Source organism: Ceratotherium simum, chromosome 25 (genome assembly GCF_057802395.1).
Source record: "Ceratotherium simum simum isolate JZ-2026a chromosome 25, ASM5780239v1, whole genome shotgun sequence".
NCBI classification, from domain to species: Eukaryota; Metazoa; Chordata; class Mammalia; order Perissodactyla; family Rhinocerotidae; genus Ceratotherium; species Ceratotherium simum.
Genome location: NC_141924.1, coordinates 27,190,173 through 27,205,674, shown reverse-complemented (window position 1 = coordinate 27,205,674; position 15,502 = coordinate 27,190,173). Strand labels below are relative to the sequence as shown.

Sequence of the window (15,502 nt, the reverse complement as noted above, 5' to 3'; positions counted from 1 at the left end):
ACGTTACTTTTATCAAGATTCTTTTTCTATGCAAAATTTACAACCAAGTTCTGAATCACTGATCAGTTTTTGTCTAGGGAAGACTGTATTGATTATAGCTGCTGCCAATTTGAGTTTTCTTTGTTGATCTTTATTTCTACCATGTCCCATTTTTCTGGGTGCAGTTTTAACTGCCGTCAATTTTATTTTACATAGGTTATTTCGACCAAGTCCAGTCTCCATCCTTCTAACAATTTTTGAAATTTTCAATACCTATACAATGTGACTTTGAGTCAGTTAATCTACAACATATTTTACCATGTAAAAGTTTAAGCTGTTGTAAGTTTTATTTGGGGTTATTTCTATCAGTAATATTAATTGTGATGTAAATAAAAGACTAATGGCTCACACTTATTTCTTAGAGAAAAGAGCATTCGATGCATGCAAGGGTTGAAACATTTTGCTTAGATGAGTAAAAGGATGATTACTACAGCATAATAGTTATAACTGGAAACCAAAGCAATCCAAATGGCCTTCAATAAAGAACAGTATAATAGATTATGGAAACAGTTCTCAGGTCTCAGGATCCCTTTACATTCTAAAAAACTACTGAGTCTCAAAGGGCTTTTGTCTATATGTGGGTTATATCTATTGAAGTTTACCATATTAGAAATTCAAACAGAAATTTTAAAAATATTTGTTAATTCATTTAAAAATGACTCATTAAATGTTAACATAAGTAACAATACTTTTTTACGAAAGATAAGTATATTTTCCAAACAAAAATTTAGTGGGGATAGTGGTACTGATTTATATTTTTGCAAACTGTTTTAATGTCTGGCTTAATAGAAGCTGGATTCTCACACCTGCCTCTGCATTCAATCTCTTGCAATATGTTGTTTTGGTTAAAATATATAGAAAGAAAATCCAGCCTCACATTTATTGGTTGAAAAGGGGGAAGAACATCTTAATAGCCTCTTCAAACTGTGGAAACTGTTCTTTGATACTACACCAAAACTTGACAAATGATAGCTTTTTAAAGGTTAGTTGCAATGTGGAATCAGAAACTATATTAAAATCCATTAGTTTATCCTGCAATTGAAATGGATCTTTTAACTCATGAGTGATTTTATAACATCATGCAATGGTCATTTGGAAAACACTGGTTCACAGAGTTATGTACACTTTTTAAATGTTGACACATTTCATCATACAATATCATCACATGTCATGTAGCCTCTGGAAAATTCCACTGTATACTTGTGAAAGAATAATAGTGAAAAGGCAAATAAGATTTTAGTATTATTATGAAAGCGGTTTTGATCTTGTTAACTCTCTGAAAGAGTCCCTAGACGATGCTTTGAAAACCTCTGGATTACTGTACCTCTTACTAAGGAATAGGACATAACTGTTTAAAAAACAAAGACTTGTCTATTGACATGGATCTCTTCCCACTGGTCTGTTAAGACTGGCCTCAGATTTCGCACCCTCCAAAAATGTTGCCCGACTAGGTCCCCATATCCCTCCACAACTCTTCATCAGTTGTTTTCCTTCTGTACTCCCAGGGCACCCCATACTATTATCTATTATAGCACTTACCATGTTCTATTGTGATTGTCTGATTATTCAACTCTCTCTCACTAGATTAAAGCTACCTTAAAGCTGGGGGTATCTTTTACCTCTGTACCTCCAGAACCTAGCATATACATTTGGTGTAAATAAGTTTGGTGAGTCATTGAATGAACTGTAAACTAGACATACCTCTCCCATCTGCTGTTCAATAATTTGATGTGCAATTTCTTCTATGGTTGCCATGATCTAATTGTCAAAATGTCCTGCCAAAAATAAAAAGATGCTTTTTCACAATTACACCCATGAAAACATATTTATTGAAAAATTTACAAATGAAATTATATGATAGTTAAAATTTGCTTTGAAATAATCCAGTTGGGGTTGGTGAGAAGAAACAAGACTGGCCACGTGCTGACAATTACTGAAGACTGGTAAAGTTTATACAGGTCCTCATAAAACTATTCTCCCTGCTTTTATGTATTTTGAAAATGTCTAGGGCCGGCCCTGTGGCTTAGCGGTTAAGTGCTCACGCTCCGCTGCTGGGGGCCTGGGTTTGGATCCCGGGCGCGCACTGACACACCGCTTCTCCGGCCATGCTGAGGCCGCGTCCCACATACAGCAACTAGAAGGATGTGCAGCTATGACATACAACTATCTACTGGGGCTTTGGGGGAAAAATAAATAAATAAAATTATAAAAAAAAAAAGAAAAGAAAATGTCTATTTAGAAAAAATGAATATTCACTATCAAACAATTTCACTTTTTAAAGATACTGAAGCCTAAACAGTACAACTCTGATACAGACCAAGAGTAATAGTTTATTAATTTGAATAAGGGCGACCCTATCTGTAAACAAACACATCACTGTAGTCGTCATTTAACACACTCTTTTACCAATATATCATAAAAACTGACAAAGTAATTGCATTCATTCAGAAGGATAGAAGATTTCTCCAGAATTTTGTGACTGTTTTTCATTTGTGGCAATTTTTTATATATTAAGGTTAATTTGAATTTAATGTAAAACTGTCTTCAAATAGATGAGAGTCTGAAGATTAATGGGTTGACTTTGACTTTTGCTTTTTCTCTGTATCATGTGGTCAAGAATACAAAAATTATTTCTGACTTTATCTTATATATTGTTCATCATAAGTTCACTAATATTCTGTAATTATAATAATAATTGCCAAATTACCTGAATTGTTTTTCTTTCAATTACTTTTAAATTTTTAAATGCTTCCATTAGTTGTAAAAGCAATATTCAATTTTTAGCTTGACTATTTAACTATCTCTCACTAGATTGAAAAGCAGTGGCCTCAACATCTCTGGAACCAACCAAGACGACAGCACTGCTCCCCAGACCTGTGTGCTCTGGGGGGTCCATTCTTCCTTTTCCTTCAAGATAACACATGTTCAAAACTGAATAGCTCTACTGGCCCATCCAGCAGAACCTCACAAGTCTGACAGCCTTCTCTCATTCTGTCCCATCTCTGTCCTCTTCAGTCCGAACTGGCAGCATTTTTGCTGGTACGAAGTTCTCAGAAATCTTGTTGCCTCCCATGCAATGCATGGGGGTCCAAGCCATCAGACAAGACAGTCCTCTACAGATCTCTCCTGGATAATCCCATCTCTATTCCTGGTTTCTGGCTGACTGAATCCATAAACCACATGCCCATAATCTCTTTAGCAAAGGGTTGTCCAGTCACCCCCTAAGTAGCCTCTCCAGAACAAGCTTTCTTTTTCTGCAATATGGACAGGCTGAGTATTTTCCAAATCTTTAAGTTCTGCTTCCATTTTTCTTAACAATTCCTTCTTTAATTTCTCTCTCTCCTCTTACATTTACCTATAAGCAGCAAGGAGAAACAGGCTGCATCATCAACACTTTGCTTAGAAATTTCCTCAGATATATATCCAAGTTCATCACTTACAAGTTCTACTTTCCACAAAACACTAGAACACAACACAGCCAAGTTCTTTGCCACTTCATAACAAAGTTCGCCTTTCCTCCAGTTTCCAATAACATGTTCCTCACTTCTATCTGAGACTTCATAAGAAGCATCTTTAATGGTCATACAACTACCAACATTCTGTTCATGATGATATATGGATCTCTAAGATGACAGAAGCTTTTTTAATAACTCTGCTCTTTTCTTTCTGAACCCTCACCAGAATCTCCTTTGACATCAATATTTCTAACCAACAATCTCGTCAAGGCAATCTAGGCTTTTTCTAGCATGCACTTCAAAACTATTCCAGCCTCTACCCATTTCTCAGTTCCAAATTTTTAGGTATTTGTCACAGCAGAACTCCACTTTCCAGTACCAAAATCTGTATTGGTTTGTTAGGGCTGACATAACAAAGTAGCACAGGCTGGGTGGTTTAAACAAAAAAACTAATTTTCTCATAATTCTGGAGGCTAGAAGTCTGAGGCAAGCTGTCGGCAGGGTTGTTTCTTCTGAGACCTATCCCTTTGGCTTGTAAATGGCCATATTCTCTCTGTATCTTCATATGTCTTCCCTCTGTTTATGTCTGTGTTGTACTCTCCTCTTCTTATAGACACAACAGAAATATTGGGTTAGAGCCCATCCTAATGACCTTATTTTAACTCAATTACCTCTTTTAAGGCCTTATCTCCAAACACAGTTACATTCTGAGGTACTAGGAGTCAGGACTTCAATTTTGGGGGGAAACAATTCAGCCCATAACACTTAGGCATAAAACTTATAAGAAACGTGCAAAATCTATGTCAAGAAAGCTTTAAAATGCTAACTAGAGAGAGGAAAAGCCACTCGGAAGGACACATAAGAAAACGGTTACAGTGACTACCTTTAGGGAGAAGAACTGGAAATTTGAGAACAAGGATAGACCAGAGACTTATTTTTCACTGAGTAAGTATTTATTCATTTAAAATTTTAATTACAGGTATTACCACAAACAATTAATTAAAAGTAATAAAAAATAGTTGGTGACAGGACAGGAGTTTGTGGTTATTTATATTCTCACCACAACACTAATACTACTTCTTGATAAAGGTTTCTCTTCTTGTTTCTGTTTTTGTTTTTTTGATAAACTGTGAAGACTGTCAACTAACAAATGTAATTATATTGCCACAAATATGATAAAAACATAGAGATTTAGAAGAAAAAAAAAATAGTTTAAAGAAGAAGAATCTTGGAGCTGGCCTGGAGTTCACAGGTTTGAATCCCGGGGGCGGAGTGATGCACTGCTCATCAAGCCATGCTGCAGCAGCATCCCACATATAAAATAGAGGAAGATGGGCACAGATGTTGGCTCAGAGCCAATCTTCCTCAGCAAAAAGAGGAAGATTGGCAACAGATGTTAGCTCAGGGCTAATCTTCCTCACCAAAAAAAAAAAAAGAGGAATTTTTTCCAGAAATCCTAAAATCAACACCAGTATTATCAGCGCATTAGACTCCAAGAAGCTACTTCATAATGAAAACCTAGGTAAATTATTCTATACATTATTATTGCTTGATTACTTAAAAGTATATGAATAGGAAGGCCTGAATTCACATCTCAGTACTATTATACAAGCTAACAACTATACTAAGATTATTATTTTAGCCAAAGAGACCAAAGAGTATGAGGGTATAATGTGTGATGCACACATATGTATGCATGCACAGGTTCATGTTTGATTATGTACTTTGTTATTAGCAATGCTATAGGTAACACAATGCTAATGTATTTGAACGTTAATATTCTTGGAATAGATTTCTTGAGTAGTGAATTCAGTGATTTTCAGATTTTGTTTTTCTTTCTTTGTTTTTTGTTTGGGAAGAAAAGAGCAAGAAACTGTAATGGATTCTTAACCTTTTTGGAGTTACAAATGCCTTAGAGAATCTGACTAAAGCTACACACCCTCCTCAGAAAAATATACACATACATATATTTGGTGGATTCCATCTTCTGATCCAACATATCAATTTTCTAATTGTCTATACATAAACCCTCTGCACTACTGCAGTAGTCTAAAGCCCTTACTTCATGTTGTTTTACAGATCCATATAATCCAAACTGGTTAGCAAAAGAACACTCAGGTAAAGTTTTTAGAATATTTACTTCATATCATATTTACTTCAATCATATATCTAATTTGTGTTGAGCAAAACAGAAATGAGCAGAATCTGGGAAACAGATTTATCAGAAAGGCAGACTAAGAACAACCTTTCCCCTTTTGACCCCTCCCCAAGCAAACATATATCTTCCATTTCGACCTCAAAATATTTATCATATCCTACTTGTAACGCCTGTTGGGTATCTGTCAAGCCAGCTCATTAACTTAATTCTAAGATTCAAGTCTAGGACAGCACAAAGTGATATAAAATCAAATCTATAATCCTATTTTCATCATTATGTATTTTTCTCATTAAACTACCCAAGAATATGATACATATTTACATGGAAATAGATCCATGAAATAATTCAAATGAATCAATCTTCTTCATTTCAAAAGAATGTTTTACCATTTACAAAAAAGAGGTAGACTATCTAAATTACAAATCCTATGCAAATTAATTTTTAATAAAATTCAGAAATTTTCAGAGGACAGTATTATTCACTTTGATAGAAAAAAAATTAGCAAGGGGGAAATGATGAAAATTGGTGAGAATAAAATAGAGATTTGGCATGAAAGCAGGTATTTATGAGAGTGCATTAGTCACTTTGGTTGTGATAAAAGCTCAACTACTGCTAGTTCAAGAAAACAAAAGTGTGAGGGTATTGGGGAAGGGGGAATGGGCAATATACACTGCTAGGACTGCAGAAGAGCTGAGTTTGGGAAAAACTGGAACTAGGATTTCTGATGCTGTCACTCATCTTCCTCCTTCTATTCTCAGCTTCCCCCTATGCGGCTTCTTAAAGTTGACTTTGTAGTAAAGCACCAGGAAAGGAAAAGTATTCTCTAATTCCAATTTTAAAATCTTGGTAATTGATTCTGTTTGGCCCAGTTTAGATTATGTGCTCATCTCTTGGATTAATCACTGTAGGTGGGGCCAAGAAGAGGGAAAGGAAGGTTAATATGATTGGCAGCTTTCATTTTTGGAAAGCCTATTTACCAAAAGATGGGGACTAGCACAGACAGGGCTGCTAATACAATCATCATGAGCCAGGCAACCAGTTCAACTTGTTTCTGCTACTGATACACAGAACTCTGCCACCAGAAGTCCACTGAAGACGACCGAGCTACTCAAAAAATTTAACTCAGCATTGACTCCAATTTTCTGTTGTCAGTTGAAGCAATCCCAAAAAGAAGGGAAAAAAACCTCTTATTCTTTTTTTTTTTTTTTCGTGAGGAAGATTAGCCCTGAGCTAACATTGAATGCCAATCCTCCTCTTTTTGCTGAGGAAGACTGGCCCTGGGCTAACATTCGTGTCCATCTTCCTCTACTTTATAGGGGACGCTACCACAGCATGGCTTGACAAGCAGTGCATTGGTGCATGCCCGGGATCTGAACCTGGGAACCCCGGGCCACCAAAGCAGAGCACATACACTTAACCGCTACACCACTGGGCCAGCCCCAAACCCTCTTATTCTTATAAAATACTTTATCACGAGGTCTACTTTTGGCTACTTTCAGATCAAAATCCTTCTAATTTCTCGCTTTGTGAGTTGTTTAGTAAATGACAAATTTAGTTTTATAGTTATATTGTTCTAAATAGCCTCCAAAGTTTCTAGAGAATTCACAAAATAAAATTAATTTTGACAAATTTTTTTTCAAACATACCAAAAAAATTTTTGTTTTTTTAAGCTGGTAAAAAGGCATAAGGAGTGAAGGCAAGGCAGCCTTGCAATCCTCAATATTAAAAACTTGAGTAATGGAGTCCTAAGGACTGGAGGCTGTTATACTTTCTCACGAAACAAAAGATATTAGGGGTTATCAGTTACTCTGATGTACTGATATACAGAATCTTCTTGATGGGGAGGGACTACTGACAGAGTTCGAAAAGAATCAAAATAGTTTTGGGTTACCAGTCCAGATTTTATGCCCAGCTTTAAATGAAAGCTAAAAAACAGGGCTCACAAAGGGGGATTCAGTAACAGGAAAAAGAGATACACAGACTTGAATGTTTTCTAAATAAAATTAAATTTAAAAGAAACCATTATTCTTTACCAAGACAATAAAGTTTTTTAAAAATAGGCAAATGAGCATAAAACTAGGTAGCTTGTACATATATGTATACTAGCTATAACAATATATACAGAGCTCAAAGACACTGCTAATGTAGTAGTCCACTGAACAAGGCTGCTTATTTTCTCCTACACCAAAAACTCTCCCTATATATATTCTCTCTCTACCATGAACGCCACAAAATCACTAGATCAATATATGCTTGTTAACCAAGACTAAATTTAACTCCAAAAATGAGACACAACAGGCATTCTTTACATATTGTTGATGGAAGTCTAAATTGTTATAACCTTCCTAGAAAAGTAATTTGCCAATGTGTATTAAGAGCCTTAAAAACGTTCACGGTCATTAACCCAATAATTCATTCAATATCCTTCTTCTTCCAGTCAACAAATACTTGCTAGGGCCGGCCCCGTGGCTTAGAGGTTAAGTGCGTGCGCTCCGAAGCAGGCGGCCCGGGTTCGGATCCCGGGCGCGCACAGACGCACTGCTTCTCCCGCCATGCTGAGGCCGCGTCCCACATACAGCAACTAGAAGAATGTGCAACTATGACATACAACTATCTACTGGGGCTTTGGCGGGGGGGGGAATACTTGTTGAGTGTTTACTAAGGGGCAGGCCTTTTTCTAAGTGTTAGGGATACAGCAGGGAGTATTAAAAACAAACTTCCCCTTGTGAAGTCTATATTTCGGTGTGGTGAAAAGGACAAAAATAAATAAATAAATAAAATATCACCAAATGGTGAAAAGTGAAATGGAGGAAAACAGAGCAGGGACTAGTGACAGAAAATGTTTCCAGTTTGAGGGAGTCGCAATTTTTAATAAGAGGTCAGAGATGGCCTTACCAAGGTGACATTTTGCCAAAGACAAAGAGCAAAGATTTGTGCAAAAAAAATTCTTGTTAAAATCATGTAAAGAAAAATGTTTAATGATGAAGAGAAAATGCTCATGACAAACTAAATGCAAAGATCAAGAAAGAAAATTTTATTTGCAACCGATTTTAACTATGCAAAACACGAAAGGACTAAAAACGTTTTCAAATGTTAATGGTGACTTTTCTAGGTGGAGATGGACCACTTATTTTCTTCTTTATGCTTTTCGAATGAGTATCTACTATTGTAATTAGAAAAGTAAGCATTCCTTCATCTGTAGTCCACTATATCTTGTGCCCATTTATCTTCTAAAGCACCCTGCCCTTATTTGCATAATGACCATCTCCAATAGTAGACTTCTAAGGAAAAGAACTGTGTAGTTTTGCAATGAACTAAATTTTTCAGTGAACCTCTAGTGTTTAACAGTGCCTGGTATCCATATCTTAACTCAGCAAGTATTTGCTGAAACATACTGAGGCACTGTGAGACTTGGGGACTTGACAGTGAACAAGACAGAAAAGATGTCTGCCCCATGCAGCTTATTTTTAGTGAGAAAACAAATTTTTAAAAATTACCATGTAGTAAATGTTATGAAGCAAACTAGGATGGAGTAACAAATAGAAAAATAGAGAAAGAGGGAGTTTATATAGGTAGTAGAGTGTCCTAGACCTTAAATCAGTAAATCAGAGCTCCAATTTCATTTTTACTTAATGTATGACTATGTCAGTCACTTAACCTGAGGCTCAGTTTCCTAATAAATAAAATGGATTCAATAAAATCTACCTCAAAAACTTGTAAAAATTCAACGTTAAGTGAAAATATTTATACCGACGGCTAACAGTCTCTTATAGGTAAGAGGTAGTCCCTAAAGTTAGCCGAATGAACAAAAAGCACTCAATAACTGAGCAAGAGGAGTTAAGAACCACCACACTGGAGAGGCAGGGTCTGGGAACACCTTACAGAAGAGACCTCTGAGTCAGGCATTGACGGATATGCATTTTTACCAGCCTGAGGGACAAAGCAAAAAGCACAAGGACGCTGCTTTTACTACTTGAGAGGCAATTAACATACAGAAGACACACAGTCCTACATATTTTGGCCCTTATTTTTTTTCACATTTACCTTGATCTCATTTCTACACATCTTCCCCACAGAAAAAAGCATTTGTAGTGTCAATGGTGCCATCCTTCTTCCATTCAGATTCAAAATTTTAAGTCTGTGCTCTTTGACAACATGAGATACAGTTCATTTTCTTTTCCCAACATCCGATCTCTCCCCATTCTTTCCCCACCAGTCCCACTCCCATCAACTGAACGTAGGCCGTTGTTATCCAAAGCAATATTTTCTAAACTTCGTGTTGTGAGCCACTTATGGATGGGGAAATTTAGGTCAGATTTCTTTTCAAAAAAAGAAAACAGAAAATAGCGCACCAGGTATAGTGAGGGTAAGAACAGTCTTGCAAAGACTTTATTTCAATTTAATCTGTGTGTGAGTCATGATGCAAAGGTATTTCTGGTATAAGTGGAGTGTTCAAATCCCCTACTATTATTGTGTTACTGTCTATTTCTCTTTTGACATCTGTTAATAATTGCTTTACATATTTAGCTGCTCCTATGTTGGGTGCATAGATATTTATAAGTGTTATATCCTCTTGTTGGATTGTTCCCTTGATCATTATGTAGTGCCCTTCTTTGTCTCTGTTCACCGTTTTTGTTTTAAAGTCTATTTTGTCTGATATGAGTATTGCTACTCCAGCTTTCTTTTCATTGCCATTTGCGTGGAGTATCATTTTCCATCCCTTTGCTTTCAGTTTGTTAGTGTCTTTAGGTCTGAAGTGTGTCTCTTGTATGCAGCATATATATGGGTCTTGTTTTATCCAATCAGCCACCCTATGCCTTTTAATTGGAGCATTTAGTCCACTGACATTTAAAGTAGCTATTGATAAGTATGTACTTACTGCCATTTTTTATTTCCTCAGTGTTTTAGTAGTTCTTCTCTGTTCCTTTCTTCTTCTCTTGCTCTCTTCCCTCGCAGTTTGATGGCTTTATTATGATGTTTGGTTTCCTTTCTCTTAGTTTTTTGTATATTTATTATAGGTTTCCGTTTTGTGATTACCATGGGGTTCATATATAGTAACCTACATATATAGCAATCTATATTAAGTTGATGGTCTCTTTAGTTTGACCTCTGTCTGAAAGCTCTACTCTTTAACTCCCCTCATCCCAGATTTTATGTTTTTGATACCATATCTAACCTCCTTTTTGTGCATTTGTATCCTTTACCCTCTTATCACGGAAACAGATCATTTTTCCTATTTGTGGTCTTCTCTTTTCCCCTTAAATAAGTCCCTTTAGCATTTTTTGTAGTACTGGTTTCTTAGTGACAAACATTTAATTTTTGCTTGTCTGGGAAACTTTTTCTCTCTCCTTCCATTTTGAATGATAACCTTGCTGGGTAGAGTATTCTTGGCTGTAGGTTTTTTTCCTTTTAGCACTTTAAATATTCGTGCCACTCTCTTCTAGCCTGTAAGGTTTCTGCTGAGAAGTCAGCTGATAGCCTTACGGGGTTTCCTTTGTATGTAACTTGTCTTTCTCTTGTGGCTTTTAGGATTCTCTCTTTAATTCTGGACACTTTAATTATTATGTGTCTTGCTGTGGGCCTCTTTGGGTTTACCTTGTTTGGTGCTCTCTGTGCTTCCTGTACCTGGATGTCTAATTCCTTCCTTAGGTTAGAGAAGTTTTCCACTATTCTTTCTTCAAATAGACTTTCTGCCCCTTTGTCTCGCTCTTCTCCTTCTGGGACACCTATAACAGGGATGTTAGTGCGCTTGATGTTGTCCCAGAGGTCCCTTAGACTGTCCTCACTCTTTTTTGTTGTTTTTTTTTTAAAGGTTTTATTTATTTTATTTTTTCCCCCCAAAGCCCCAGTAGATAGTTGTATGTCATAGCTGCACATCCTTCTAGTTGCTGTATGTGGGACTCGGCCTCAGGATGGACGGAGAAGTGGTGCCTCGATGCACACCCGGGATCCGAACCCGGGCCACCAGCATCGCAGCGCGCGCACTTAACCACCAAGCCACAGGGCCGGCCTGTCCTCGCTCTTTTTAATTCTTTTTTCTTTTATCTGTTCAGCTTGAGTGATTTCTTCTAGTCTTTCGTCCAGCTCGCAGATCCATTCTTCTATATCCTCTACTCTGCTTTTTGAGTCCCTCTAGTGAATTTTTCATTTCCAGTATTGTATTGTATTCATTTCTGATTGGTTCTTTTTTACATCTTCCATTACTTTGCTGACGTTCTCACTGACTTCATCCCTTCTTCTCCCCAGATCCGTGAGCATCCTTAACACTCTTTGTTTGAACTCTCTGTCAGGTAGGTTGCTCATTTCTGTTTCACTTAGTTCCTCTTCTGGGGTTTTGTCCTGTTCCCTCACTTGGAATGTATTCCTTTGCCTCCACATTTTGCCTCTTTCCCTGCGCTTGTGTCTATGTATTAGGTAGGTCAGCTACATCTCCTGCAAACGTATTTCTTTCTGTGAGGAATAGTCAAAATGTTTGAAAATATGATATAAAACAATGATTCTCCTTTTTTTTGTTTTTCAGTGGGGAGTGGGTCAAACATCTCTGAAAATCTGATTGAAGTTCAAGTTTCCCTTACCAGAAAACACAAGTTCACATTCATTCACACTACAAATGATGGTATATACTGAATTTCAAGGAGTTCATAAAATCTCCTGCGGCCAGTCCAAGGCCTCCAAGTTAAGAACACTTGGGGTAAAATTTCAGGTACTGCCAGCATTGAGTTTCCTGAATGTTTATTTAAAATATGCAACTTTGTGTATATGAAAAGTCCCTAGAAGGCAAGAACCATCTTTGTGTACATTCAAAGTCCCATGGAGGCAAAAACCATCTTTTTATCAGTACCTTTCACAAGTAGCAAGATCTCAGCATGCTTACTGAACTGAAACACATCCTTAGCCTCCTGCTTCAGAACCATCTGTGTCTCCTTAATGGCCAAAGAATAGTTTCAGTCCTTCTTCTGGTGTTTTTTCAATATTTATGAAGCCCCTATAGCCTGCTGGGCACTATGGACAGAAAGGAGACTTCCTTTATAGTCTGACTTCCTCATATTCCCATTTCATCTCCTATCACTCCGAAGAGGGACCTCTCTTCAGGTAAAAATGAGGTGTTATTTATTCCCCAATATACCATTCAAAGCTCCTCCTCCCGAATTTAAATTCCACCTGGCCTTTAAGACTAAGCTCAAAATTTTTTTTTTCTTAAATCCAATCTTTCTAAGATTAACTAGCATTCACGAACAGACTTCTATTAACCTCTAATATTGTATGCAAAATTTTATGTAAAGGTGCATTTTTCTAGAGAGATGGTCCATGGCTTCCATAAAAGATTTTAAGAGGTTGCAGAGGGTCCTACGACTCAAAAAAGATAAAGAATTATATTTATACTATTAATTACTTGTTACATGCTGTTGGTCTTTTCTATTCCCCAAGGGTAGGAATTAAACTCTTTGTGTGGCAGATACAGAGACAAAGATATTTTGGCAATGTTTGCTGCCTTTGATTTGTGTCTCCCTCAAAACCCTTCCTGAAAGAAGACTGAAACGTCCCTACAAAGAATGATGAAATTACTTACATTTCATACCATCCACTTTTTTATCAGGATAAACAGAAATATCTTTTAGATCTACCAATGGGACATATGAGCAAAATCTAAAAACAATCAGTGTACCAGCCCACCAATTACACACCAGACTGTTCAAAAACCTCAAAGTCGAAAGCCTATTTACAACTTCCAGACGCACAAAAATCCTACAGCCTTCATTTCAAGTCTTTTTGCTTTTCCCTTCCAGCTATTTTTTTCTTAAACAGGCTGACCTACTCAGTGAAGGTTATGAGACAACTCGCCAACATTTGTAATTCATAAAACGGTATCTGCAGCAATTGGAGGCAGGGTTTCTTAACAAAAGAGCTACTGGAAGCTTGGACATGCCCAGCGCAGTGAGGACCCTGGGTCGTTCCATTTGTTTTCTCAAAAGATCCAGGTCCAAAGGCAGCGGCTACCTCGCCCCATCGGCGGTGAGAGTTGAGGGCGTTATCCCGTCGGTCCCGTGTCAGCACGAGAATTAGGAAGAGGGCCTCGGGGACGGGGATTCGGGCCTCGGCTCGCCGCTCCTCCACGCGAGGACCGGCCTCCCCGCGTCCCGCCAGCGCCTGAGCCCCAGGGCCCGGCCGGGCGCGCGGCTCCCGCGGCGGGGGAAGCGGCGGCGGCGGCGGGACGGAAGCTTTTCCTGTAGGTGAAAGGTCAGAGGCGCCGCAGGAGGCGCCGCGGGAGAGGCTGCCGTGCGCGCCCAGGCGCTCGCAGACGCCCTCCCGCGCCCGCCGCCCCGGCCCCTCTCCGGGCTCGCGGCCCCGCGGCGCTGGCCGCGGCCTCTCTCGCAGCCCCGCGCATTCGGCCCCGCCGCTCCGGCCACTCTGCGCTCGCCCAGCCCAGCCCGAGCGGCCCTGCCAGACGGGCGGGCCCTGCCCAGCGGAGCCCGCAGGTTGTGGGGGTACTGGGGGTGCGTCCGTTGGCAGTTGGGATGAAGGGACACCCCCGTCCCCCGCTCCGGGTGCATCCGTGGCCGCCTTTCTCCCCACCCGGCACTTCTTACCGGCACTTCTCCCCGCGTCACGTCCTGCGCCGGGCGTGGACCGGACAGTCCCGCTGCAGCGGCTGCTGGGGCGCTCCGGGAGGAGACAGGTTGGAGAACACTGAAGGGGGGAGGGTAAAGAAAAGTGGGGGTAGGGAGCTTTCTGGGTTTGTGTATTTGGGGGGTCAGAGTTCGTGACCCCTCCCTCGGCTCCGCGGGGCGCGCTCCCTCCCGCGCCTGCGCATTAGTGGTGTGGCGAAGCGGCGAGGAGGTCGTGACGTTCCTCGGGTGGTGGGAGGAGAGAACCGAGCCTCTGAAAGTCCGCTGCCCCCTGTCGGCTTGGAGGGAGACTGCCCCGCTAGGGCTGCGCGTGCCTATCAGGGACACCGGGAAGCCGCGTGCGCTTGGCATACCGTTTGCCAAAGGCGGTGGTTAAAGGAAGTTTTGAGACGTTTGAGTTCAGTAATAATAATGAGTTTTAGGCAGTTCGGTTTCTAAGTTGTGGAAAACTAGGCTCTGTTACAGGTTCTTAGACCCTAAGGTTTATTAGAGGACTAACGAGTCTGGGTAGATGCCAATAAGAGAATTAAAATTTTCTTAAATAAAACGACAAGCTAGGGCAGAATCCTGTATAGTAAGGCAAAGTTTTCTTATCAACTCTTGTGAGTAAATAGGTAAAATGGCTAAATGGAGCAAGAATATAATGTAATTAGAATGTAAGCTTCCCGAAGGCTGGTTTTTGTGTTTTGTTCAGCTGTGTATTCCCAAGCACACAGAACAATGCCTGATGGTCAATAAAGATTGGTGAAATGGACAGGCATTGACAGAACATCACATTCTGACAGGGGCCACCTGCGACACCGACGTGTGGCAGGAAGAGCTGCCCTGTATACAAAGTACCGTGTGGTCTGGACTTTCAGAGAAGAGGTCCTCGAAGTTTCTTTAGTAGTGTATGGGTTGGCACTAGAAAAGCAGTCACGGACTCAGGCCGGAAACCGAAGTCAGGAAAAACAAATGTGCACTGGGAACGAGAATGTCTCCTCTGTCATCTCCCTCTGGAACTAGGCATCTGGACAGAAAAAGGGCATGGAACAATCCCTAACAAGTGGAAGTATGCTTTTATGCCTCATTCTCTAAAAGCCCCCATCTTCCTTTTAGCATCATTTGTTCTGTTTGGTGGTTTTAAGGCAGTCCCTCTTCCTTCCACCCCCTACATCCTTAAGTTGGTTCCAAAGGTGAAAGTTAAGAAAGTATACTTTGAAAAACAGAAAAAGGCAATTGAG

The 15,502-nt window shown here is 39.5% G+C and overlaps 1 protein-coding gene across 2 annotated transcripts in view; it reads right to left on the bottom strand.

The window, feature by feature from the left end:
• Positions 1-14,451, bottom strand: part of NR2C1 (nuclear receptor subfamily 2 group C member 1) — a 53,244-nt gene extending 38,793 nt beyond the window's left edge. For both annotated transcript variants that reach the window (XM_087449091.1, XM_087449092.1), the window contains exons 1-2: positions 14,241-14,451; positions 1,741-1,814 (exon numbers count right to left, since the gene is read on the bottom strand). In XM_087449091.1, the coding sequence (XP_087305217.1) occupies positions 1,741-1,794 (54 nt within the window). In that variant the 5' untranslated portion in view covers positions 1,795-1,814; positions 14,241-14,451. The remainder of the gene's footprint in view (positions 1-1,740; positions 1,815-14,240) is intronic.
• Positions 14,452-15,502: the final 1,051 nt, after the last annotated feature.